This window comes from Manacus vitellinus, unplaced genomic scaffold (assembly GCF_001715985.3).
Source record: "Manacus vitellinus isolate BGI_N305 unplaced genomic scaffold, ASM171598v3 scaffold_2_pilon, whole genome shotgun sequence".
NCBI lineage: Eukaryota > Metazoa > Chordata > Aves > Passeriformes > Pipridae > Manacus > Manacus vitellinus.
In genome coordinates this window covers 7501348-7529034 of record NW_021940208.1, presented here as the reverse complement: position 1 = coordinate 7529034, position 27687 = coordinate 7501348, and the positions used below count along the sequence as shown (strand labels likewise).

Genomic DNA, 27687 nt, shown 5'->3' with positions numbered 1-27687 from the left:
GTTACAGCATTGCACTTATAATGTCAAGGTTGTGGGTTTGGTTCCTGTACGGGCCATTCACTTAAGAGCTGGACTTGTGGGTCCCTTCCAACTCAGACTACTCTGTGATCTGTGAGCACACCTGGGTATGGAAGTTTGTTATATGTCTAAAATTTTTCCCGCTGTGAAGTTGGGGTGTTAGTTACTCCAACATACAGAAAACATAATTTTTAGACTGAGGCTAAGTGATTCATTGGTACGAATAAGATTCAAATACTGCTACAGCTCTTAATTGTATAATGTATTATATATATTATATAATATTATAAAAAATTAAACTCATTTTAATTTCTTAATTTTTTGCTGAAATTTGCAAATTTGGTTTTCCTTTTCTAGTTTTGATGCACAACTGATCTGCCTTTTCACAGTTTTTGTGACACTTGAGGACTACCTTTAGAAGTAGAGAACTAAGCAATATTTCCTTTTTAAAACCAAGGTTGTTTTTCCCTCCTGGTAGTTAAGATGGCTCAACATGTTTTCCTTCTAACTATGATTGCCGCTTGTGACTCTTTTCCCCCCTTTTGTCACTTTATCTGTGTGTACTGCAATCTGGCTGGGCAGGGATTCCAGCTCTCCTGAGCTTGTCTGATTCCCCATCCAACAGGGCCTCTGTACCCATTAGAAATCAAAATCAATGTCCACAGAGGAATGTTCACTTAGCTGCATGATAGATTCTTCAAGGAGAAGATGCCTATGTATTGGTTACTGAAGGCCATTAGAAGCCCATAATTCCATACTGTGCCACAGTTCCCGTAATTTGCAGAGTGATTTCTTCACAGCCTGCCCTCCTTTTTTTTTATTTCTAAGCAAACTGAAGTTCTGCAAATGCTGCTCCTCTTTTGTTTAGAATAGTGTTTCAGAAGAGATGGTAAAGCAGAGAATTACTTATTTAGAATAAAGGCACTGCAGGCCAAGTGTGAGCACCTGCTTCTGCTGGCAAAATGCTTATTGTTCTTCACCTGCATCAATTCTGGGTGCCCTGAATTCGACACAAGCTTCCTGTGCTTCACCTGAAAACTTATTCTTGCAGAGGTGATGTGAGTGGCTGTGATGCAGTTGTGTGTAGGTGTAAAGCTGGTTCTTGCCTTTACACTCAAGTGGCTGTTTGTCAGTGATAGACCTAGAGAAGATGAATTCCTATGCTCCTGCTTGTATTAGGGTATAGGGAGAAAGGGGCAGTTTCCACTACTACATGTTGACCTTACCTCTCCTAGAGGAATTTATGCATTCATCATTGCGCTCTTCATTCCTGAGAGTGTCTCATGCTGGAGAACAAGCCTGGGAGATGAGATCAATTCTGTACCTGTGGACAGCCTCTTGTGTTGGTATTGCCAGTGCAACTGCAGACTCACAGTCTGTCCTCAAATCAGTCACTGTCGGTGCTAATGTGTTACTGTTTGCCCCCTGGGCTTCCTCTTGGAGGCTGTTGCCACCCCTGATATGGAACAGTTCATATGAGTGGTGGTCAGCTGATGCTGATTTCTTTCACGTCTTGAGTCGAGGACAATGGATGTCCTTTCCCTGGGCTTATCATTCTTTGTCCGACTTTCTGCGAATTAACATCTCTGTCGTGTGACAGTTCTGCAAGATTTTAAAGTCAGTTCTGTGAGAGATTTTTCAAGGTCCTGGTTGTTCTTACTGTTTTCTTTGTTCTTTATGAGATGTGGCCTTGCCTTTGATATTACAGATGAGGTCATACCAATAACTGATACAGTGGCTCGAGCTTGTTCTCTGTTACAGCTCTCTCCTTACATGCCTGAATGTCTTGTGTAGATTTGATTGTCACAAGACAGCACGAACTCCCAACTCTTGACAGGTACTGTGATTTGAGCTAAGCACCTCATTACTGTGGGACAAAAAGAAGTCCCACATTGTTCCTGGAAGAATGTAAGAGAATAATCCCTGAAGAGGGAACTAATGCATTTTTTGGTAACTCTGTGGTATGGCAGGCAAGTGCCTGGGCTACACGTTGTTCTCACAGGAAGGTGTTGCATCAGTTAGCTTTAAGAGGCTGAAAATAAGCTTTTCAAGATTTTGACGTGGATCTGCCAGTTATGGGATTATGCTCTCAATGTATATTAAATTTTTTCCTGCTAGAATGAATTGCTACATGGATCCATCATCACTCCTACCTCTATTTGGTCTCTGCCTCTGCATGCGCATTGGCTCAAATTTAGGAATTAAATTTCTCTGACAATGGAAAAACACTTTGTCATGGCTACAATTAGCACTCTCTTTTTCTGTGGGGAATTTTTAGAAGAATAGTAGGCGTCCATTGGGAGGAGAGAACCAGGGGAAGGACCCACCTAATTTCTTGCAGTCTGTGCCTGCAGTTTTCTTTTGGAGTGCAATTAACACTCTGTGTGTGTGCATGCATGTGTGTAATGAGGTAAATGAGGCAACCACGGGGGATTCCTACTGAATACATGAGCAGTATTTTTCCTAAACTTTTCTCCAAAGTATTTAATAATAACCTTTATGAAGGTTTTTGTGGTTTGTTTGTTTGTTTGTTTTCTAATGTATATTGAGCATTTCAGTATCTGGAACTAAGATTAAATTGCCTTTCCACTAGGAAATTTATAGAATTTTCACTTCATAAACTAACTCTATGTAACTTTTGGCTCCTTCAGTTAGTTTCATAGGAAAAAAAAGAATGGAAAAAAATCCCCAACCCCCAGCAGAAAAACAACAAAGCATTATTAGGTTCTCCCTCCACCCCTTTCCTGATCTCAAATCTGAAGCTCTTTAGGATTGATTTAGGGAATATACTTTTTGAGGGAATTTTTAGCAAATACACTGCCATATGTTTTAACATAAGTTATAGATCAGGCAAGAACAGAACTGAAGTAGTTGGAATTGAAAATGGAGTTGGAAATTCATAGATACTTTGTAATTTGGGCTGAGATGTTAAAAACACCTTAAAGCCAATATTGCCAAAAGCATTGAGGTGTATAAATAGCTATTACAGATCTGGGAACTTGATGGTTAATAAAATACAGTGAGTTTCTTGCTCCTAAGTCCTATAAGGTAGTATTTTCTCCTGTGCATATGGGGAGATGTGTCCATGCATTTTATAGTACTTAAGTCTTCTTGCTGATGTTCTAACTCCTATCCATAGGGATTTTCATTTTGAATTAGTTGTTGCTTTATAGGATAATGCCTGAAGTTTACTACGTTCAAGTCTTCAGCGTAGTCCTCATGAAAGGGTTGGATCCTCCTCATTTGCAGTGGAGAAGCAGTGGATGTGGCCAGCAGAGCCTGCTGCCACTTCCCTTATGAACAGTATCTTTGCCTGATAATTTGTTAAGGTCCATTGTGTTTGCTTTTGGATTGTATACAGCAAAAGCTTAAACCGGAGGACAGAAACTCGTATGGGGTTTTTTTATATTGCTTTTTGCATCTAGTCCATTCTCTGGACAGGGGAAATCAGTACAGCAGACCTGTATGTCACCTGCTTAGTTTGTAGCCTTCAGAAAAAGTGGTTCAAATATTTGTTCTTAGCTGTGCTGTTTGGGACCACTAAAACACTCTCCCCTTTGAGGGCAACATTAAGATCCAGAATTCCTTATGTTCCTCTGAAGTTCAGAAAAAATGCTGTGCAAGCACATGACCCATCCTTCATGACTGTTTGCTCCCTCTATAGTAATTTTCTTCTTTAATGTATGAACAATTGGTGGATTTGCAGTGGGTTTATATAAGACATACAGGAGCATTATTGTAGCATTCCCAGGACTTGAAGGTTAGAAATGGGAAGAAACAGACTGGCTGGTGTAACCTTAATTTGTTATCTGTTGTGTAAATGGTCACACAACATGCCCATATGGTTTATTTTGTAAGATACATAATTGATGCGTGACAAAAGGTATATGAAGGAGTATTTTCCTTCCAAGATAGTAAATAGATGCCAGTGTCATCTCCTTAGGTTTCATGGATGAAATCTCTTTAGGCAAGTATGCATTCAAGCTAGCCAACCACAATTCCTTTGTACTGAATGGAAGGAAGTAGGTCATTTATGATCTGATTTGTTTCAACTTTAAGGAGTTGCCCATGCTAGGTGAGAATGTCATGGAGCTGAGCTAGAGAAGTCCTTGGTGCAGATGTTGGGAACATTATTAGAGGGGCAGCAAGTGATTTCTCAGCTTTAGCTGTGCTCCAGTAAAGATGCAGTTTTGTCTGTTTTGAAAACCTACTGTGTTTCTCTTCTGTTTATGGAGAGAGTTCAGGGTAATGTCTCTCAGATTCTCTGACTTCTAAAATTGAGGTAAATCCTGTCCCTCAGGTGATGTTGGGCAGGATTAACTGAAATGCCAGTCACTGACCTTGACACCTTTGTGTTACTTTGTTCTAGTTTTAGTGCAAAGTAGCTTAGACTAGTTTTGTGTAGAACATGTATATTGTTAGTAAAAAAACATATTGAAGAAAGATGTGATCCCCCCCCTCCATCCTTTGCTGTAAATCACTAAAAGTAGCCTCAGAGAGCTTTTCCATTACTATCTCCCTGCCAACGCAGGAAGTGTGTCAGGCTTTGGTTATGTGTAACACATGTTCAACAAGAGCTGGGTTTAGAGAGTGACATAACGTTTTAAACTCTAAGCACTCGTTTAAGCAATGTTTTTTAGTTTTGCTTTTAAGGGACTTTTCAGTTAGTGAATGATGCTAGCTTGGAAGCACTAAATCATGACAAAACCTCTGCTGAAGCACCTCCATGGTAGTTGAAGATTTTCTGCCCTGCCAGTCAGCTCCATCCCTTTCTTAATGATACATGGGGATAAATATTCCTATTTCAGACTGGCCCTCATCTCTTTGCCTGGGACTGCTGTTTAGCAGACTAGTTCATAGCAAATGCAAAGATGTCTTCTGCATTGTGAGCTTTCCTTCCCAGTGCACTGGACTGTGACTGCTATTAAGTTACAGACCATATTGCACAAGCCACCAGATGGTGAAGATAATTGACCTGTGGTCGCAAAAGACTTGGCTAGATGTGAACTGGTGATACAGCAGCGAAATTAAATAAACAGTTCATCTTTTTACTGTCACTATGTGAAGATTTGGCTGTATCTTTCTCTGCACCATTGCTTTGGGCTTAGTTATATTCACATGTGGAGGTGCACTTCACGTTTTTGTGGGTGTACTGGAGTAGAACCTATGCAAGCAGAAGCCCTTACCTGTTCTGCTGTAGTATTTCCACAGGTCCCTTTGCACACAGAAATGAAATCCAAGGGACAAATCCAAGAACAGGCAATAGTGCCTGTTTACACTGCTTTACACTATTGAAGATATCAAGCAGAAGGATTTAAAGGGCAGCAGAAGAGAAGTAAGAAAGTCTTATAGGGACAAATATTTTAACTATCTTGAAATTCCGATTTTGATTGTATGAGTTGTGCATGCGTGCCTGTGGGAAGTGGGCTTCCTTTGTTTGGAGCATTAAGCTGTTGATGAACAAAGGCACAAATGACTGGATCTGGAAAATGAATGATGCTCTTGTCCACAAGTGTGGTCATACCAGGACAGCCCTGTCAGTGACTGCAATTTAGCCCCTACTATTGCGATGCTTTTCTAAGACTCCAGTTTATAGTAAATGCTATATATTTCATAAGAATTGCAATAATTTTCATTTTAAAATGTCCCAAGAGATGGAAAATCTTGGTCCCATCCTTGCACCAGTAAGTCCTTTCTTCACCTCCCCCTTTCAAGGAAACAAACCCACAGAGTAGCCAACCTCTGGGTTGCAAAATATTGATTTCATACAAGTTAGATAGGGGGGGAAAGCCCAATGCAGTCAGTTTTCTGTCTCCTTTATGTGGGAATAATACTCCTTAAGTGCTCATCTATTTAGAAGAGAGCAGAGATGGCAAACTTTGCTAGTTTTTCTTATACAGAGGTACCTAAATGCTTGAATATGGAGTAATGCACAGTGAAAGAAATCTCTGGAAGCGTTTATGATTGCCATCTATTAGGAATGGTGAAACTAAGAGAATAAGCAAATGGCCTTCATATGTTCCTCAAAAATATTTTCATCTCTTCCTAATCAACTGCAATTTTTCTCCTAGCTACGAAGTGCAAGAATTTTCCTTTTGTTGAGTAAAACCAGGTAAGAGGTGGCTTCCCTCCCCTCTGTTACTTACAGTTTTGTAGATTGAAGGACAAGTCAGGCAGGAATGAACAAGCATGGTATTTAAAAGGAGCAGAAGGATTTGTGGCTGCATGCAATATCCACCAAGATTTGATTTTCTGTAGATATTTTTGCATGGAATGAAATATCCTTGTTCCCCTCTGTATGTTTGTTTATTATAAATATATAATTACCTGTATCTTGAATCCTTATCGTACATATCACAAAACTCCAAAGTGAAATTCCTGGTAATGGAGACAGTATTCTGTGACTTATTTTAGTTGGTAGAATTTATAACTCTGTCTTTGGTCAGAGCATTTTTCTGTTACTTAAGAGAGATGATATTAACTTCACTGAAGTAGTTTAATGGTTTCCTTGAAACTTTTAGTCTTTTTTTCATGTATAAATTGTTTGCTAAGCAAAATTCAGTAAAAATAAAGGGTAGAGTCAGGCTAATGTGCTGTCCAAAGTTTTTGAGCAGCCTGTGGAGAACAGAGGCGTTACGGTTTGAGATGTATGTAGAACCCTTGGCACTGAAGAAGATTCTGTGTTAAAAAATGTTGGACTTGTCTGAATAGATGATGTCTGCAGCACTGTGCCAGAGAGTGTTGCTGTGTTGAGTCAATGACAACCTTCTGTCAGAGCCTAATGAGAGAATTGTCTTGAGCCACCAAGCCATACAAACTGGAAGAGACAAACCAGCCATGGCTGAATGAGTGGCCCTCAACAATGTGTTCCTTTGAGCTTCTAAGCCTTGCCTTGTACTTGTGCAGTGAGGGCCCAGGCGATTCGCCAGCCCAGAGAGGCTGTTCTTCATCACTGGACATTCGGATCTGAGTGGAGAAGTACATTGTGGAAAAAATAAAGCAGAAAACCCCGGGGAAAAACTACATGGTGGCTACTTCCTCCTGCAGAGGAGTCCCTTTATATTACTCTGGTGACTGTATTTTTTTTTTAAATACACTAATCTTCAGCTTCTTTTTAAAGATTTTCAGGACAGTGGTAAGTAAGCAAGTGATTTCTCAAGCTTTTTTATACTTTCTCCATATATGATAGGTAGAGATCACAGTTTTTGGGTTGGTTTTTTTAGTTGTTTCAGGAAAGCATAGTTAAAAGGCAGTTGCAGTGTCCATTGTATGTTATTATTGTCTTTAGAGTAGTGTAATAGGTGATTTGATGTCAGAACATTTTTTGATAACTTAAATACCTCTTGTGTTGTTTTTTAACCGAGCTAAGAAGCCTTCTTTGGCCAGTTGCTCTCTTAGGAGCTGAATGGGCTTGATGTGGTCTTTGGACAGTACATTTGATTCTTTGTGTACTATTCTGAAATGATCCATTTGTCCATGGTGTTTTGTCTTTTCCCCTTTGAACTTCTAATATCCCAAAAGAATAAGACACAAAGCATTTCCCTGCAATTAATGTCTTGAGGCTCTGAATGCCTCTAACATAGTTTTTCAACTCATCTGGTCATAATCCTCAGAAAAGTCCCTGTGCCTCAGCCAGGCAGATACTACTGTTTTTTCCTCTGGTCTTTCTGCTGTGGTATTCTTAATGATTTGAAAATAATCAACAAAGTCCATTTACTTGCTCAATTTATGTTTTATTGCATTTCCAGTAGAATACTTAGCACATAAATCTTCTCAAAGTACACTTGAAATAGCCATAAATGGCAGCTGAAAATCTCCTCAAAGTAGCACAGTATTTTCAGTCAAGTAAGTATGGCTTCTGTTCTGTGGTCCTGCTAATTGAGCACTGAGAAGACAGACGCATCTAAGCAGTAAAATGTACCCTTTTTCCTGTTCTAAGAAATGTTCCATTTATAGAAGAAACCAATGCACATATGAAAAACTGACCTAAAGAAGCATACTAATCTTGTTTCTGCACAGATTTCTGTCAGTTCTGCAGCTTCTGTCAATGTCAGTTGGACAGAATTGGACCTCTGTGGGGATTTTTTTCTGACGTGAATGCAAAGAGGTTCTGTATCTGTTTGTTTCAGACATTTTTACAGCATCATTGGGATAATGATAAATCTTGATACACCTGCCATAGTGACGTTGTCCTTTTTTGATTGATGAAAACAGCTATCAGGAAAGGGCTGGAGTGGAAGGGCAGTTCAGAGGAAGGAATAGGTGAACGTGGTTTGAGACCCCCCCCCCAAAAGGCATTTAAAGGAGAGAAGCATTGGTTATGTAAGTGTATATGTTTTGCTGTGGATTTACAAACAAAATAAATGAATGAATGAATGAATGAAGTATGTAAAAGTAATCCTATGGCTAAGTCTTTGCAGGAAGACTGACTTCTCTCATGTAGTTCTTTGAGACAGCAGACAAGAGCCAGATCTGACCCAAAAGCTGTCTTTTATGCTACAGCTAAGATGACCTATCCTACAAGCTTTGGAGTCATGCCTCTTTAAATTAAATTCATTCAGGTTTTGGATCTGGCTTGGCTCATTTCCTGCTACCTTTCTGCACAGAGGATGTGTTTACTTCTCTGCAAAATAGAAGTTGTGACTGCTCAGTTGTATATGGGTGTCCAGGAGATTGGGCATTGCTATGCTGGCCACAAGGAAGCACCAGGGTTGGGATTTGCTGTACCAGATCTACGTTGATATTCCTTTGCCCTAGTTCTTAGTCTTCAGTGGGAAGAAGGGCACTCATCCTAAAGGTGCATCTCCTAGGTATTCTGCTTTCCACCGACTAGTACAGGGTGACCTGCTGAGATGTTGATCTCCAGTTTTAGATGAAATGAATATTCCTGCAGATTACTGACTACCCTGCCTACAAAGTCGCAAAAATGCTGATTAAGGAGGGTATTTAATAATTTACCACTTCTTGAGAGAAAGAAATTTAAAAAAAACAAGCAAGGGAAGAAGGAAAGTTTAGATATGTTAAGTACAAGCAGAATATTCCCAGGTAGTCCATTAAAATGTGAAGTGTCAGACAGATATTTTCCTGTAGGAGATAAAACCTTTCACTTGGCTGTTGACTTTCAATTCCGTATTTCACACATAATTTGAAAAAAAGCATATTTTAAATTCTACTCATTCTGTGCGTATGTTATTGCGTGTGTACAATGCACATGCACATTCTTGTCCCTGCAGCATATATTTTGCATGTTGCTGCTGACCAGTGCTGCTCACGAGGTAGACATAGGCATGCCAAATCTGTGAGTACAGGAGCTGTGTGTGTGTGTATAATGTTTGTCTGTACAGACAGGTTATATATGTTTATGTCAAGGGACCAGTTAAGAGACTGCCTTCCTGCTGTAGGAAACATAAAACAGGACTGCGTGTAGCTGGAACAAAAGCAGCTCCCAGCCTGGAGAGCTTATCTTCACAGTAAATGGGGCAGACGTGGTTTTGGGGATAGGACTAATACAGGAGCAAGGTGGTCATGCAGTTGGATCAAACATGTTGTATCAGTGTTGAGGCTTTGAGTGTAACAGATCTGTTCAAAATGTGCAAAATGATTTGGAGTGTGTAGGAGGTTGCCAAGGAGAGATGAACTCAGAGGGAAAAAAAGAATCACAAAAAGGGTACATTTTAATTTTGTCTAAGCAAAAAAGATTCTTTTTGCTCATTTTGATTGTGATTGAGGATAGAAGAATCCCTGCAGACTTAGGAAAACTGTTACACAGCAGTTTGGTAGCACAAACCTGTAGTCTCCCCTTGAGCTGTGTGAAGCCAAACAATTTGACCTTTGTCTGTGGGTTTTAGGACTCAAATATTCAGGAGAAAGTAGAAGAGAGTAACTGAAAAATGGCTAGGAGGGACCTCGGGTGCTCTCCTCATGCATTTTTGTTATCTGCAGGCATGTGTGGTGTCCAGGGACAAAGCTAATCTCCCTTATCGGTCCCAGCTGCTCTCTCTCCCTCGCTATGGCTTTTATATGCCTTCATTCCTGTAGTCACACCTTAAACCAGTCCTGGCAAAATGATCCAGGTTATGGAAAAACTTCCATTATAAAAGCCATTAAGAGAACTCTGGCATCTTGACTGCACTGGGCCCAGGGGCAATTACAGCAGTGGCAGGGTGGGTAGGAGGAGGCAATCCCGACTTGGCCTCAGCCAGCGCAGGATGTGGTTGTCATCCTGGCTGTGCAGCTATGCTGGTAGGAAAGCACCTCACCAGGCAGTACAAGAGGAAAACACATCAGTTGTCTCGTTCACAGGCAAAAAGCAAACCCTGAATTTAGAGTCTCATGTACCTTCTCAGATCCTTCTGGAACAGTGTTCAATGACGCACAGACCTCTGAGACTCTATGTGTGGAGTTGGCTGCAGCTGCTCAGGGTGAGCTGAATGCAGGAGTCTTGCAGGGACATCAGTCAGGAGAGGGATTTTTGGAGCAGCATGCTGCTGTTGTGTTAGGAGGCAGTGTGAACACGTGGTTGGAGACGCTTGCCAGAATTGCAGTACCCTGAATTGCAGCAGTCTTACCTTTTTAGCAGGATCTAAACCTCTTTCCCTGACCCCATACATGCAAGTAAAGGAGGTGATCATTTTGTTGTTCAAATCTGAAGGTAGCATCAGCAAAACAGCATCAGGATTTCCCTGTGTCGGGTGCAGTAGCTGGGAGGGCATGAGAGAGTTCTGCACCTTCAGCCATGGGTGAGTGTGCTGGAGCTAACACGGGGTGGGATCCTGGAGTAAGAGAAGTGGTTGTTAAGTGTAGCAGTGTGGGTTTGTTCTGCCAAGTCGCTGCTTGAGCAGAGAACAAAGGTAGGTGGTAGCGTGAAATCCTCACACCCTCTGAGCCAAGGCAGGACTTATGTTTAGGTGCTAAGGTACTCCCAATCTCAGGATCCCAGAGGGCTGTTTTATCTAGAGGGAGAGCTGCTGACGGGTGGGATGGATAGATGATGTTACTTGATAAAAGAAGACAGAAATAAAGGTTGTTCTAGTGTGTAACTAGACTCTTTGTTCCCCTGGAAATTCAATTACCAAGCATAACATTTCTGTGGGGAAAAGGTAACAAAGACCTTGGTCAGCTTAGAGGCAAGGCACAGTAGTCTACCAGTTTTTGGTGGTTGTATCTGTTTCTTACAGAAACCATCTAGTGATGATTGAGACAGATACAGCCAGTGTGTGGCTCTACGTCATTGTGGTCCTATTCCTAAGTAATGCTGATTCTACCCAGCTCTGGCTGTGACCTTCATTGCAGATCTCTAGGAACTCTTTGGTTTTGTTCCCACAGAACAATTTAAAAACCTGAGGCAACACAGAGGTGGCACATTTCTGTTGCAGATGTATGTGGTACCTGCCTCAATAGCGTTAATGTATCAGCAGCCAGCCATCACTCTCCTGCAGCCAGGCTGCTGCAGTCGTGTCCCTGGCTCCCTTCCCTGCTTCCTTGCCTTACTGGCGCTCCTAATTTAATTTTGCAAGGTTTGCAGAGGGCTAAATTTGGGCCCAGGAGTGTTATTTTTAGAGTCTTGAAAAGAGGCTAATGTACAAAAAAAGATTTTGCTCACAGTTTAATGAACCATTTTTGGATTTTGAGGGGGAGAGGAGGATGGCAGTAAGATGGAAGGGCTTTTCATGTCATCTCTTTAGTCATATAAGGAGCAAGGGGTCCATCTATGATATTGACATCATCTCAGAGCTTCATGTACATTGTCCCATACCATTCTTTCCCCTTGATCTGTTTCCAAAACTCCTTTTTTCTTAGCCACCCACTTTTCTTCCCTCCTGCCAGCCTCCATCCTGCAGTGCTGCTGCAGATACCTTCTGCTGTGCCTACTTCCTGCGTTTTCAGCCCTACACAGATTGTATTTCCCCAAACTAATTTTAAGGAGGTGGATTTCAGGAAAAATGCCTACCATTCATTTCTTGGTTTCTGCCAGGATGGGTTTCAAGGGTTCATGTTCCAGCTGGAGGCTCATTCAAGGTCTAGAACTGAGCAGATAGTGCAAAGACCAACACAACAGAGAAGTGTTTGTCCTTGGCTTTCTGACCATGTCTGTCTCAATCTCTTGGGAAGGATACTGTTATCCAGGTGTGATATGCTTGCACCAACTTTGAAATCATCATGGAGACAGGCAGTGCTTTGTTACCTGAGATAGGTCATGTGGCTGAGGCCAGTTACGGGATGGTGAAAATCAGTTTAGTCCTCAAGTCTGTAGCAAAAATAAAAGAAAGAAAAATAAAAGGGATGGGGAGACAAGGAGGCTGACCTTGAAGTGCTGTGCTTCCAGGAAGCTATCCGTCTGCTGCTGCCCTGTGTTGAAGTGAGTGTAGGTGTGGATCACTAACCCTTTCCTCTACCTTGGGGACTCCACATTTCAGAGAGTGTGAATGAGCAGATGGATTTTAGAAGAACTAGTTTTTAGACTGAAAAGCCTTTCAACCTTTTGTTTAAAGAATGTTGACATGGAGGTCCTTGTCTTTCATACTGCTTGCCTGTTCCCTCCATCTATCCTCCACCTGCAGTACAGTTTAAAACTCACCTGAGCACTGCCCACCTATGCCATCATGGCAGATGTTTGTCATACTGAGTGCTTTCTATGTATCTTACCTCATATTTGTTTTGGCTTAAGATATAATCCAGTCCCCCAAATGTTTACTGCTGGACATGCTCCTGCTGACATCTGCAGAAGAGCAGCAAGTCCAGCTGTTGACCGAAGTGTTCCTCGCAGCAGCTGCTGCCCGTGTGGGGTATGGACCTTCACGAAGAAGCTGTGATCATGTTCTGAATGCAGAGTGTATTTTCACTAATGTCCTTCCAAGATAAAAAGCCAAAAAGATGACCACCACTTATGGACTAATTAGCCAGAAGCCTCCATCTCATTTATCATAATCCAGATGTTATCCTGCTAATTTCAAGGCAGTTACTCAAGTGGAAAATTAGACACACAGGCGTTGAGAGTAGACCTACATCACAGACTTTTGTTGGGGAGGCCCTCAGTCAAGGCTTTGATGGGTTGTGTGATCTTTGGCCAACACAGCTGTGCTGACAAGAAGTCCTCAACATTGACTTCTGCTCGTTATACCATCAAAACCTTGTTTTTACTGGTATTGCTGATGTGGGGGAGGAGAAGCTTTCCTGCAAATTGCTGCCAGAGTGAGCTCTGACAATGGTGACCTCTCCTTACTCATCCTGTGGACCCCAGTATGACTGCTCTGGCAGCCTCCCTGGTAAAGCTGGCCTAAGTTGGTGCAGTTGTGAGGTTCCTGTTAGGAAACTGGGACTGCACTCACTTTAATTATTAATTTTTTCCAAGAGTCTTTTGAATGCATTTTTTAAAATGTATATCTTGTTCTCAAGAAGGCTTTGATCTTGTTAATCTTTTCATCTATGCATCAATCTGTTGTGTGAAAATGCTGGAACGTGCTCTTATTGTGGCGGGCTTTCCTAGGGTTTTGTTTCCACTTTTTTTGCATAGTTGAGAGAATTTTTATTTCCAGAGGCTCTCCCTCTGGCTTGATCCTACATGAAAGTTGACCACAGACGTGTCAGGTTCTAGAATGCCACTTTGGGCTGTGTCTTTGAATTTTCTTTGCAGGGATTTCCTGATATCAAATTGAAACAATGCTTTGTGTTTCCTTGCATAATGTTAAAGAGATTGAGAATAAGCCTGCACATTCAGTTGTAAGCGGCAATGAGCTCCTTCTGCCCATATTCTCAAGGTGGGACACATGCCAGCTTTGAATTCCAAGTTTTGTGGTTTCTATAGCACAAGGAGAAGTCTAAACTAACTTACCTGCTCTATGTCTGCGTTGAGAGGTTGAGCAGTGTGCTGCTGTGTTTGTGGTCATTTGGCCAGTTTGAGGCATGGAGAATATGATTAAATCCATCTGCATTTGGGCCACATAGACTTAGCCTTAATCTTGGTCACTTATATTTGCTTTTCTCCCCTAGTTCTTACCATAGATTTAGACCTCAGGTTATGCTTTCATAGTTACAGCTGTGCTTTCCTAAAATGTCCATCTGTTCATGATAGCAGCTGTTCTTGTGAAAACCTTTGCATAAATGCGATCAATTGTGTGAGAAGTCATGCGCTGTGGAATTACTTGAATCCAAAGGAAGGTGGAGAAGGGGTCATTTGGCAGCCAAAAATCTCCCAAAAAATTAAAACTGTACCTCCTATACATGCCTATCAAAACAGAACCTTTCTAAACTGATCCAAGTCAGGACTTACACAGTTTTCAGACCCTCACTGAAAACAGTGGTGTGACAAGGTGTCCTTTTCAACTTTCCTCAGTGTAAACTAGAAATTGTTCTGCTGAACAGTTGATAGCATTGTGGTAATAGTTGATCACTTCAACTGGGAAAGGAACTGGTTCCTTTGGCTCTGTACGTAACTGTGAGAGAATTCAACTTGTGATAGTGGGCTGGGCAGGAGAAGGCTGAAGCATGAAAGGACACCTGGGAAGTATGCTGCCAAAGCACAGAGCCTGGTGTTGACCTCTGAAGAGGGTCAAACACTAGGCAGTACCTCAAGATCTTTGAATAATTTATTGTCCTTAATATCACTGGCCCCTGACAGGTAAGTGTAAACTTCTTGGTTCATGAAAACATAATGAATTTCTGTTTGTACTTCTGTCTTTTGCCTAGGTCCTGAGAGAGACTAATAAATTGGCTGAAATGGAAGAGCCACCTTTGCTACCAGGGGAAACCATTAAAGACATGGGTACGTGAAGAGGAAATTCCTTGTTGTTTGCTGACCAAATAGAATATCCATAGAGCAAAATACCTTGGCAGTCATTGACCAACAACAGCAAATTGCTGATGTTTTGAAAGCCATGATCAGGTTGTTTCATTAGTCGAGCTGTTGCACATCACAGAGATCAAGGTAACTATGTGTCTCCTTTTAGCACGTAGCAAATACAAAGCAATTCAAGGCACCTTAGCATGAGTGATGAGGTAGGTTGTACAGCCGTGCATTTCCTGCCTCCTGAGAGGACATGGATCCACTGTTTCACGTTGTCCTTGCCACAGGGTAACTTCTTAGGTTGACACAGCACAATTTGTGTCAAATCTCTGTCATGGACTCCAGGAAAGGATATGGTGCTTTTGCGGAGTACTTGCTGTGATATGGGGATGGTTTTTTTCTTTTTTTTTTTTATCCAGATGTTCTGACATGCATCAGGTTTACTGATGCTCTCCAGTCTGAAAGCTTGAGTAAGCCTCTCGATTAATTTTCTGGGAAAGATTTTTCATTCACTTCTTTACCATGTTGCTTTCCTCTTAAAATGATATGGAAGAGTGCAACTTCAGTCCTAAACATAAAAATTCAAAAACACTGAAAATACCTCACCAAAAAAACCCACATCCAACACCACAATAAAGACAAGCAAAAAGCACCCAAACAAACCCAAACCCCAAAAAATCCACCTCAGTGCTTACTCTTTTTCTCTACCTCTTTCTTAAGGACTTTGAACTCGTACTCCAACCAAACACTGCAGACTGATACCTAACTCACTCCACAGACACAGTTAGCTCTGACAGCAGGACTATATTTTGAGGGTTTCCTAGGGAATAGTTTAAGAGATCAGAGTTTCCAGTGTTTTATCTGTTGACAAATGATGAGATGAGCCATATAAATCTGTAAAACTGGGTGGCTTTTGGAGTAGCCCAGACAACAGCTGCCTGGTCCAGCAAGAAGTTAAAGGCAGCAAAAAGGAAATATTTGTTATTCATCAACAATAATTGTTTCCTGTTAAAAGTGTCAAGAAAGGCAAATGTAATTATTTTTGTATTTTACAGGGAAGGCAAGAAAAAAATATTTTCAGCTAACCCAATAATGTAGGGTAAGATTGGCCTGTAAAAGACAGGGATTCCACAAGCAAGGGAATTAGTAGATCTGGTTTTCAGTTTCTTTCTCCCATAGGTATTCTCTTATATATACCAAAGACTGAGCTTAATAGACTTTCCCTTGGTGCTAGCACTGCTACAACCTCTCTGTTATAGCTGGCATCCATTCTCACAAACAGTGAAGCATTTTAATGCCTTGGAGATCCCTATTTATCAGGTAGAGACTGCTGAAATCAAACAACTGTGAAGGGGTTAAGGTCAGACAAGCCATGTGTGTAGGTACATGCACAGTGTAATTAAGTAAAATTGTTTCCTTAGGAAACCAAGCTAATAAAATGCAAATGTGAAAGGTGATGTGGCTTACAAGCTGGGAAGGCCAGTGTTTGAGATCATGCCTGGGGTTCCTTACCTGCAAAACATTTTTCTAGCACCTTTTCTATTTACTCAGAAATCCTGTTCTTTTTCAGATGTAAATGCATGCTTTTGTTATTAGTAGATTTTGTTGGGGTTTTTTTAAACATTTTGAATTACATTTTGAATAATGGGAACTCTAGTGGAAAAACCAGGCAGGCTGCCCTTACCCTTATTATGCGTCACAAGTCTGCTTTCAAATCTCTGTCAAACTAGTCCTTGAAAAGAAGTGATTAATAATCAGCTACTAATGAAACAGTTGGTTTAATTAGGACCGGCTAGAAGCATTTTGTGTTTAACTGTCCTTCAAACAAATGCATGTAAATTTATATAAATAAATAAATAAATAATGGAATTACTAGCATGTATATATATTTTATTTCTTTTTAATCAGATATTCTGTGCTACATATTTTGCTCTTAGTCACTTTTGATATTTTAAGGATCCTTCTCCACATCCAGATCTCGAGAATTGTTGAAGACTATGCTGAAGCAGAGCTGATGTGAGGATGATTTAGTTATATGAGTTGCCAGAGCCCTGGAGTAAGGCAGACTCCCTCTTTCTCTCCCTCCAGGCTAAATCTCATGAGATAAAGGTAGAAGAAATTAAGGTCCCCATCCTGATGCCCCAGTAGCCTCACACCTCATGTGCGTGGTGGCTGTCACCTGGAGGGTAGGCGAGCTGTCCTCCTGACACAGCCCTTGCACAGTGGGTCCCATGGGGTCCAGGGGCTTGAGGTTATTAGGATGATCCAGGGAGTTCTTTCATGGATCTGGCAGCTCTGGTCAGTGGATGTCCTCTGTGTTTTTGAGGGATGTCATTACTTCTTGGTGACAGTGTAAACCATTGCCACGGCACAGCCAGCCAACTGCTTTAGTGGCAGGAGACGTGATAGGCGGCAGAGGTGGGGAGGGAACAACTTAAATCTTGGCATTTTTAATTGATGTAAAACAGAAAGGCAGTTAGGAGGGGTGTTTGCTGTGAAAAACCAGCCTTTTGCTGAAACAAGTGAGAAACATTTGAAGCCTTTTAAGAAGGGGACTGTTTTGAGTCACCATCACTCAGCTTCAAAAATAATTGAATTGTTGCAGAGTAACTTGATCGCTGACTTCAGACCTAAAATCACCAGCAGCTGGGTGTTGTACAGATTCATGGTTGCTGCAAATCACTGTAGCTCTGCTGGCTTTCAGCAAGAGGGCCTTCATCCCAGGGCTGACTCTGCATGCAAGAGTGTGCAGAAGGACCCAAGCACCCCAAAAACCACATGTGGGAGAACTACCTTCTGTCCTAGGTGGCACAAACCAGACTGGGGACAATCCTTAGCTTTTATGCAGATTGTTGTCAGCTTCAGAGGCATGCATCCAGGCAGAAGTCATCTCCTCTTTTCATGCATGGTGTTCTCAGCTACTGGCAGTAAGAGTTAACAGTTCGCAGCCAAGCACTGGCTTTTTTACAGGGTAGCAGTTCTGTGCAAATGTAGGATTCTGGGTGATGATACTACTTCTACTCAAACTCTTACCTTCTCCACAGAACCGAAACTTGCATATTAGCTCAGGCTCTAGGCTAGGACCCCAGATGAAGCTTGTTTTAATGTCATGATCTGAAAAGTAAAACCCCCTATTATGGTTGCTGTTATAATTTTTCTCCCATAGTTTAAACCATGAAATCAACAACTTTTTTTCTTTTTTTTTTTTTTTTTAAGCTAAGGATGTTACTTACATCTGCCCCTTCACTGGAGCAATCAGAGGAACCCTTACTGTTACCAATTATAGACTGTATTTTAAAAGCATGGAATGGGTAAGCTTTTGAAATAATCTGCTTTTGTTAGCTGTTTAATCTTTAGACATAGGTGTTCTTTGAGAGTAATTCTGTGTGAAATGTAGCTGTATGTTTGAAAATATAGACATAAGGGAGCAGGAGCTGGGGATTTTCCCCCCTCCCCTTTTTAAACTCACAAATTTCAACTGTCTACAGGACCCTCCTTTTGTCCTAGATGCATCTTTAGGTGTAATCAACAGAGTGGAGAAAATTGGAGGTGCTTCCAGTCGTGGTGAGAATTCCTATGGGCTGGAGATTGTATGCAAGGTAAACTCTTACCTGTGTTTTACAGCAGGGGAAGGGGAACATATATTTTAATAGGTTTTCTCTGTAGTACTGTAGGAAGTTCTGCAAAATGTTTCAGTCAGTATGACTTCACAGGCATCAAAAACCATCTGATTTTAAAAGTACTTTTCAGTATGTCCAGTACCAGTCATTCAAGACAAGATACAAACCTTTATTCAGGCTTTTTGCTGGGCAGTGGCTTTTCTTTCTAGAGGAAACCTAGGCCTGCATCCTACTAATGCAGTTCTCAGGGTTGCCCATCATACTGTTCCAGGTAGACTCCAATTATTGTGGAATGCAGTATGTATGCCTTTCTCTCGTTTGCATTTCAAGAGCAAGAAAGGAGCACGTTTCCTCCTAAATCATTAGCTCATGTCCACCTGCTGCTGTGCTTTGTGGTGAGGGACTCACAAGTAGCCTTCAGTCCTCCTCGAGGCTGTTCTTTCATTTCTTTCAAGGTAGTACATATTTCACTTGTGCCTCTCAAGAGCCCTTGGAATAACTGGTAATACAAACTTCAATAAAAATTAACAATTTGCCTCTTGTATCTGCTCACTGTATACCCACGAAGCAGATAATGCCCCCATCTTCCCTCCTGAATCCATACCACTGCTGTTCACCAGGGCATGGCCCCTCTGCCTGCCTCACTGGCCACATAGGACAAGCTGAATTCAGAACCTTGCTGGTCTTGGGCTGCTTAAAGCTCTTGTCAGAGCCCTTGAAGGCTAAGAGGAATGAATGCCACTTGCTGGTTAAAAGCAGAATGAAAAGGAGTCCCAAACTACTCCAGTCACTGCTGTGACTTGGAGGCACCAGGAAGCTAAGCAGGCTGTGGGTGTACTGAGTCAAGACCAGCTGATGCAGTCTGTACCAAATCATCCAGCTGCTCCCTTGTCCTACTGCAGTCGTAATCCACCCTGGCTAGCGTAGGGATGGGGTGCTTGTGCTGGCAAGCTGATTTGTTCCCTGTTTTGATCTGCATTCCTAGTCCTCAGCCATTTTGTTTATATGCAGATTTGTACACATGGTCAAGTTTGAATGAACTGCATTGTTTGCCCAGGTGGGAAATTTGGGCACAAACTGTATGATGAGTGTTTTGGCCCTTTGTAGCATATATATATGCCAGCCTCCTTGGCCTAGGGTATGCAGAGCAGTTCAGTGCAATAACAGAGAGGTGCCGATATAGCTTATACATCCTGAAATGTTCTCTGTCTGAGACCAGTCGCGTAATCTGTTTTTGTGAGGATGCAAAGTCTTCATCTGTTTATCTCATTCTCTGACTTGCTCTACAATCTTCATATGCTTGAACTTGATAGCTCATTTCCTGCTGGTGGCTTTTAAACTGCTTACTGCAAGTGTTCGAGTTGTGGGCTTATCTGGAAGAACTTGGCACCTTAGAGATGCTTTATTTAGTTTTGGCATTTGATTTTGTAGATGAGTGTGGAAAGGAGCTCCTGGGTTACAACTCTTTGAGGAAACTACTGCTGTGTGAAGGAGGAGTTCTCAGTTTCAAGACATCTTCTTGAGTGCTCTGAGAGATGGAAGCTTTAAAGGGAGATGATGTTGAATGCTTTGCACCCAGCTGGCTGGGCTTGGGCTACCTACATGCAGTAGCTCTGTGGAGGTACTTTGTGAGGCAGACCCTTCCAGTGGTCCTTTGGCACAACTTGGCATGAGAGCTCGGTGAGAGCTAGGAGATCTGTCTCACAAAGTCCTGCTGGTCAGAGACAGCTTGTCCCTGAGCAGGGCTCTCCCCTAGACTTTCAGCAGGTATAGAGCTTCATGTGAAGGCAAGGTGCTGTGGTCAGGAACACCTGTGCACTTCCTCGGCTCCTCTGCAGTTGGGGCAGGCTTTGTTGGAGTCTGCAGACAACCACTGAGCCAAGCCCAGCGTTGCAGTACAAGTGTTCCAAGTACAGTATTAAATCAGTACTAGAAGGAGCATTGTGATGTGACCCTATTTTGAATTCTGGCTTTTGGATTTTCTTTGAATTTTGAAGTGGTTCAGAAATTTGCAACTTGATGTCCCTCTTTTTTTTAATCCTAGGATATTCGAAACTTGCGATTTGCTCATAAGCCTGAAGGGAGAACTAGACGGTCCATATTTGAGAACCTAATGAAATATGCTTTCCCGGTTTCAAATAACCTGGTAAGTGTTTTCTCTTCAGTTTTTACCAAAAGACAGAGTGGCAGTAAACTGTTTTGTTCTGTCCTTCTACTTGGTACAGCATTCACATGGGGTACATTTTCTTGAAGGAGGAGAAGTGGGTTTTACGTCTGTTTTTAACTGAAGTTGGTAGGAGTTTAAATCATATAGAAAACAGGAAAAGTCTACCACCATGGGCTGGATTTTTTCATGCGTGGAGAATGACTTAGTGACGAAGCCTTGTGACAGAGGGAAAGTTGTCAAAGCGCAGTGACATCCGTCAGAGGTTTACAACTAATGGTGACTGCACTGCCCCAAATCTGAAGTGCAGTTCCTCTGCTCTGTAATGTTATGACGCTACAATTGTTGTTTCAAATGCTGGTTGAAAGGAACTGTTTGTTAATATGTAAGAGAATTCTTGTCCAAGTAGTTTTTTTTCTTTCTTTCTTTAATAATAAACTCCTTTTGTCCATAAAGTACTAGGTAATAGACAAGCAAGATCAGGGGTGTATTGGAAAGTACATTGTTGTACGAGTTATCTGATACAGCAAGAGGGTTAATCTTTTTCACAAAGCCCTAAAAAAAAAGTTAGTTCAGTGGGGAAAAAGGAAGGGTCAGTCATGAATTAGTATTTGAGATATCAAACATCCTTAAATGGGCTCTGAGTGGGCTCTTAATGGTAAATTTTCTTTCTTTCAGCCACTTTTTGCATTTGAGTACAAAGAAGTTTTCCCAGAAAATGGATGGAAAGTATACGACCCAATTTGGGAGTACAGAAGACAGGTGGGTATTGTGCCACATCCTCTCTACTCTTCAGAAGTGAGGCTCTGTGCAGTAATACAGTTACAGGTCACGTGGAGCAGATAATGATGCTACTGACAAATGTTGTGCAGGCTGGATTTTGTTCTCTACACTGCAGTGATGGATGACAGCAGTATAGCTTTAGAGATAGTAGCATCCACTGATGGAGATTGGCTCAGGCTGCAGAGAGCTGACTTCAGCCTTCAGTAGAAGAAGCTAATGCTCTGGCTTGGTCATCAGCTGCTGCTGGCGGTGAGGAGCATTGTAGGTACATTGCTGAGTTTCACACCTCATTGCTGAGTTTCACACCTCAGTGTTTGCTTGTATCAGTTTTAATATTTTCCAGTTTTTCCTGTCTTAAACATGAACTTGGGAGGAAAAAAATTAAGAGTAGAATGCCTTTATTATCATAGGGAATCAGCATAGGAATCAACCTAGAGGATTTTGCGATTTACCATAGCTTAGAACACACAGTTGTAGTGTGTCCAGAGTAGACTGGTCAAAATGTATTTATGATCGTGAAGTGACAGGCTGTCAATTAGGAACACTGTGGTAAGAGCTTGAGTGGTCCTCCCTGGGGGACAAGATGAGAGAATTTTGGTTTTTATAATGGAATTGCTCCTATCATAAAATTCTCAAGTGGAGGAAAGAGCTCAATTTGGTGACACACTCGCCCTGGACACAGTAAACATCTATCTCATCTAGATCTGCCAATAAAAGCAATTTTCCTTTGTTAAATAAGGAGATGTTAAGCCATGTAGTTTAAAGATTTGTGTCTTTCTCTTAAAATGAAACAAACCCAGACCTCTGTCCTAGCCTAGCTGTTCGTCTGATTTCTGGCATCCAAAATGTAAGGATTCATTTTTCTAGCTCTAGTCTTCTAAAAGCTGGGCATGCCTTCTAAATTGGTTATCTAGGCCTGTCATTAACAGATGGGGAGAGAGCTCTTCACTGTAGGGGGTGATTTGTTCTCTCCTAAAATAGCTGCCTAAGATAGATCGCTGGCTTCTAGGCTGCTAATTGAAAGTGAGATGTATCTTACTGTACGCTGCCTTCATTGCAAGAAGTGTATGTTTTACAATGAGGTGCCACAATCCAAAATCCTAGTAGAGACAAAATCCAGTCATTTGTAATCATATTGTATCTAAGGTCAACTTTGGCTACAAGACCAGATAATGCAGTGATTATTGCTTCATTCAGAATTTACCTCTTTCTTGGTGGTTATTTTATGGAAAGATCTGTTTATAGAAGAGGATCTGCAGTCCAAGCTATTTAAGCAAGATGCTTCTTCATAGGTCTGAGAACTTTGGAGTAACAACTAAAGATCTCCACTGAAAAGCACAGTATTTGCTTAGCCAAGCTTCAGTTAAAACAGATGTACCAAAGAGATTCTTGCAATACCTGGAAAGGAGGAAGGGTGACCCCTGTGAATTTCCTAGTAAATTGTTCTACTTTCTTAATCCTACCATGTCATTTTTTTATAATAGAAGCTTATCTGTCCATATTAGTGTTTTTATACTGTGATCTGGTGTACCTTAAATTTGGCAGGAGTTTGGTTTTGTGGTGAAAGGATACATGTATTTGCATGCATGTAATTAGCATCTCTTCGTGGCCTTTCTGTAAAGAAAATGAGACCGGGCCATGGCGTCTTTGTTTCTTGTCACACGAGGTAGCACTGTTGTGTGTAAAACATGTCAACTCGAGACATTCCTGCAATGTGTAGTTGTGCTATGCTGCTTTTGTATCTTTTTTGAGTAGAAAGGAAAAACTTTGCTTGACTGCTTTTATGTCAAGAAACCAAACTAATGTCCCGGTGCTGAAGCCCTTGGTCATTTCTTTACAATGGTAACTGCAAAAGTGAACCCAATCAGGACATTTTGCAGCCACAGCCTATCTGAATTTTACCCATGATGGGCCACAGTCACTACCATTCCAGATCACGCAATCCATCTGTTCCAGTAGCTTGTCTTCAAAAGTGACTAACACCAGCTGCCGAAGAAGAGACAAACCGTACTGCAGTAGATGTTTGTGTTATGATGTGGCCAGGAGGAGAATTTCATCCCTTTTGTTAGATTGATTTGGGTCTTGCAGCATGATGCTTTATGTCCCCTCCAAAACTTTTAGGTATTTCAGTCTGTTTATTTAATTCTAGCATTTATAACTACGGATGTTCAATTTATCTGTGTGAATGTCTTAGCCTTTTTTCTTAATCCAACCAGATTCTGCTAAAGCAATAACAAATACTACAGTAAATCAGGATTATGTCCTGAAATGGCAGCAGGCATTCATTAACAGTGAAACAAAACTGGCATCATCAAATCAGATAATGTCACTGACTCTGTGAATTGTGATCAGAAATAGAAAAGCAGGACATATGCACAGTCAGCAGGACTTTTTGGAATTGGTTTAAAAACTGTTACAGAAGAGCTGGCCTAGGGCATAAGCAGCCCAGCAGTATGACCAGATGTTAACTTGGTATATCTTAGGCCAGGTCAGTCTTTTCCTGTGGAAGCAGGATCATAGAGAGAGGGGAGTGGATCAAAAGTAAACTCCAACTACCAGGCATTCAGAAAAGACATATATACTAGGATCTGTGGTCTACACTGGTACATGTGGCAAGCTTGTGTGTGGTATGATTTATTTATTATAATTTTCATTAAGATTAATAGAAGTGTGTTGATATGATAGCAACTGTAGCAATTAGGGAAGATACTCAGTAAACTCCTGACTTCTCTGTTAGCATTCTTGGGAAAGATGGAAATATGTAACTTATTAAAAATCCGTGATTGTGTAAAACTATGGGGAGTAATAAACAACCTGTAGAGAACAAAAGGAACTCGGAGAGATTTGAGATTTAGTTGGTAAATAGAATCACATGTGGCAAATGAAATTTAAAACTGAAATTGCTCCCTGATTTTTATTACATGCAGGCTGGCAGAGTTTAAAACAGAATTGCGAAGTGAATAAGACACAGTTGAAACCAAAAGGCCTTGAGATGCCTTTGGAGTAACTTAAAGCTTTATTTTCCTTAACAAGGTGGGGAGCATTTGGAAAATATTACAAGGGGTTGTAAGGAAGGAAAACATGTAACGTTTCCCTACAGAAGTCATTCTGGTCCCATCCTATGCTCTGGTCATATCTACCAGGTAGCCACAGTATAGGCTTGTGATTGCTGCTTTCAGAGAAAACATGTAGAAACTAGTAATTCAGAAGAACTGACCTATTTTGAGGGTAAAAGAAATGCGCAGCATTAGTATACAAGCAGAGTGGGAAAGGTAGAGCATGAGAACAGCATCCTACAGAGGATTGCTGGGTGTAATGTAGCGGAGTAAAGTGAGAATTGAACTGTTAAATGTCCCATGGTCTAACTGAGGTCTTGCTTATGCTAGGTATGTCCCTACTGCAGAACAGATCAGAGCTCTCTTGTGCTAAGTGGACACAACATGGGCTGAGTACATGGCAGAGGGACCAGCTTGGCTGTGCAGCTATGTCCTGTGTTGGTGTAGGGATGCGCCTCAGCCAATGTGCTCAGCTTCCTGGTTTGAGAGAGACACTGCTGGTGTGTAACTCAGGACCCTTCCTGCCTTGCCTGCTGCAGATCAAGGTGCACCTACATAGCTAAACTCAGAGTCAATCTGCTGGATCCCATAGAGAGATGTGACTGTGTGTAATTCCAGCAAGGAAATAATTTTTTTCCTGTCAGTGGAAGATCCTCATGTGCTTAACCTTAAACATGTGCTTTGCAAGGTAGTGGTTTCAGTGCCATGCCGATGTGGCTTCAGCAGTTTTTCCCTGCAAACAAAGACACTCCATCTTCTACAATGTGTGTAAATTAAGTGATAACTGAGCACAGGTCATTAAAGTAAGGCATGAATGACTATCCAGAGGGAAACTAAGTCTAGTTTGCGTGTGGAGATGACACAAGGGCTGTGTGTCTATGGTTAGATGATACAGTTGTAAGGAGTGTTCCCAAGCACTGGGGCACCTTCATTGCAAGTTCCACACATAGCTTCAGTCCAGGCTGTTAACATCCCTCTTTTGACTGGGTGTGTTTGAGCACCTTTAGCCATGCACAAAGATACTCTTCCAGCAAAATGTATGCAAATCAAGGGTACAAACCAGTTATTTACTGACTAACACAGAAAAAAAGATAGCTGAGATTTAACTAGCTACTAGGCTGAACATTAGTACTCACTGCCTCAGAGAATGCTTCTGTAGAGACTTTCCTGGCCAAGAGGGAGGGCTGCAAAGCCTGCTCTTAAACCTAGCCATGTGTCAGAGGCTGACACAAGCCGAAGATCACCAGGAGGCAGTTTGGACAAACTATATCCTGTTTGGAGAATAAATGAGTTGAATAGCACGAGTGTGAGGTGCATTGTTTCAGCTGGTCTCAGTGAGAATGTTCGTGGGACGTTTTATTTATGACTGTGGATGTGGCTGTGCTGCCTTCCTTGGTGTGGCCTCTCGCAGCCACCAAACATGTGAATTCCCCTAAAATCAGGGTCTGCTAGCAGCATTATTTTACCTGAGGAAGACAGACCTTTTGCAGCAGCCTTTGGTCACTAATGTGGACACCCAACAGCCGTGTGCCCTAGCAGCTTCAGAATGATCACAACCTGCTGTTAGCGAGGCACACCTGGGTTCCTCCTGCAGGTGCACAGGCAGGCAGCTCCCAGAGCCATTCCTTAGCCTGCAGAGGCTTCTTAAGTTATATCTGTAAGAGTGTAGTTTGATAGTAGGTTTTTGGGTGCTTAAAACTTACCAGGAAGCAGTGAAATGCATCTTAGATGAGGAAATACTAGTGTGCTTTATATCACGTTTATCTGTCTCTATTGATTCCAGCTGGAGAAAGGGCAAATCTGAAGGAGCACGAATAAATGCAGAAGCTACTCTGCATTATGGCAAACGTCCTGGGAACATGCAAATTCAGCTTCTCTTCTAGCCCACTTGGCTTATTTCTGTTTGCTTCCAGTCCTTAGAGAAAGTCACGATCCGAATCCAAAGCGTTTTGGGTGGTGCTGTGATTCAAGGCTCCTGTGCTGGGGGAAAACAGACATTCCCCATGATTCAAAGGAAATCTGAATGCTGACACATGGTGTCTTTTTCTTTCTTTGGGGGCTTGTCATGGATTTTTCTGGTCTGGGCTATTGCAGAGGAAAGATTTCCTGCAAATTTGTCAGTGTGACAGATGAAAGTCCTAGAGCTTTGGAGAGCTTTAGAGCTCAGTTCTGGCCCAAGCAGTGTGTGCTGAAGCTGTTCTGCCCAGCACTGTGCAGAGGGTGCTTTGCAGTGCCCACTGCTTAATCTTCTCTATGAGCACTGGTAGAGTTGCCGGGCAGAATGAAAAGGAGCCTTTTTTCCATGTAGCTGCTTGTCAGCTCCCATTTTCCTTGCCAAGACTGTGCTGACAGTGTACTTTTCATTCAGATTTGGGGGAGGTGAAATCCCCAAGTCTTGCTGATGGATCCGTTGCATGTACTTACTAGGACAGGACTGGAAACTAATTTGCCATTAGTCCACTTCCAGGTAGTAACCGGCTTGTTTACAGCTGATGCACAGCTGAGAGCAAGAGTCTTGCTATTCCCTGGTTGACAGCAGAGCTGGTGGACCCAGCAGGTAGACTGAGCATGTTCCACCCATCAATAAGCTTGGACTGTGTATACACATTGCTTGATGCCTGTTTCTGCCAATTCTTTGGCTTCAGACTACCAAAAATAGCTTTCCTTTAGGGTTTTGGGGTATTCATGATCCTGGCAGCTCTGCTGATTCCTTGTAGTAACATTTCCTTCCCTGGGAGGGCCCCAGCAGAGGGGTGGTTCACAAGCAGGGTGTGTGACTGGTATTAGACAGAAGGTCTGTCCTCCCTTCAGATTTTTAACCATGACCTCTTTTGACAGCATGACTCACTGCTGTGATGGTGAACCGGCTGCAGTCTGTGTGGGTCAGCCATAATTACCACAGCTCGTCTGACTTGTGTTAGATTTGTCATTTATTTCCTGTGCGAGCCACAACAGTGGTAATCACTGTCCCACCACCCTCCTTAAAATGAAGTACTGTTTATTAGAACAGAAGCATGTATTGTTTTAAGAGTTGATGTTCCCCTAAAACACACTCTGTGCTTAACAGTCTGGCCATGTTCAGAGAGCAGATGTGTCTTCCCCACAGAGATGCTTTGTGTCGGTGCTCACCCCTGCTGCAGCAAGTGTCTGTTTAAATCTCTCCTTGCAGGCACGCTGTACCAGCCACTCCATGTTGATCTGTTCCTTTCCAGCATCAGCCAAACCAAGTCTGCAGGTTGTCAGGATCCTCCCCATTGTGCTTCA

The 27687-nt window shown here is 41.9% G+C and overlaps 1 protein-coding gene across 1 annotated transcript in view; it reads left to right on the top strand.

Annotated features, from left to right (window-relative positions):
- Positions 1-27687, top strand: part of MTMR2 (myotubularin related protein 2) — a 60881-nt gene that overhangs the window by 19975 nt on the left and 13219 nt on the right. Inside the window, exons 3-7 of the mRNA XM_008919324.3 lie at positions 14704-14779; positions 18017-18111; positions 18289-18399; positions 20465-20566; positions 21263-21346. Coding sequence (XP_008917572.2) covers positions 14704-14779; positions 18017-18111; positions 18289-18399; positions 20465-20566; positions 21263-21346 — 468 coding nt within the window. The remainder of the gene's footprint in view (positions 1-14703; positions 14780-18016; positions 18112-18288; positions 18400-20464; positions 20567-21262; positions 21347-27687) is intronic.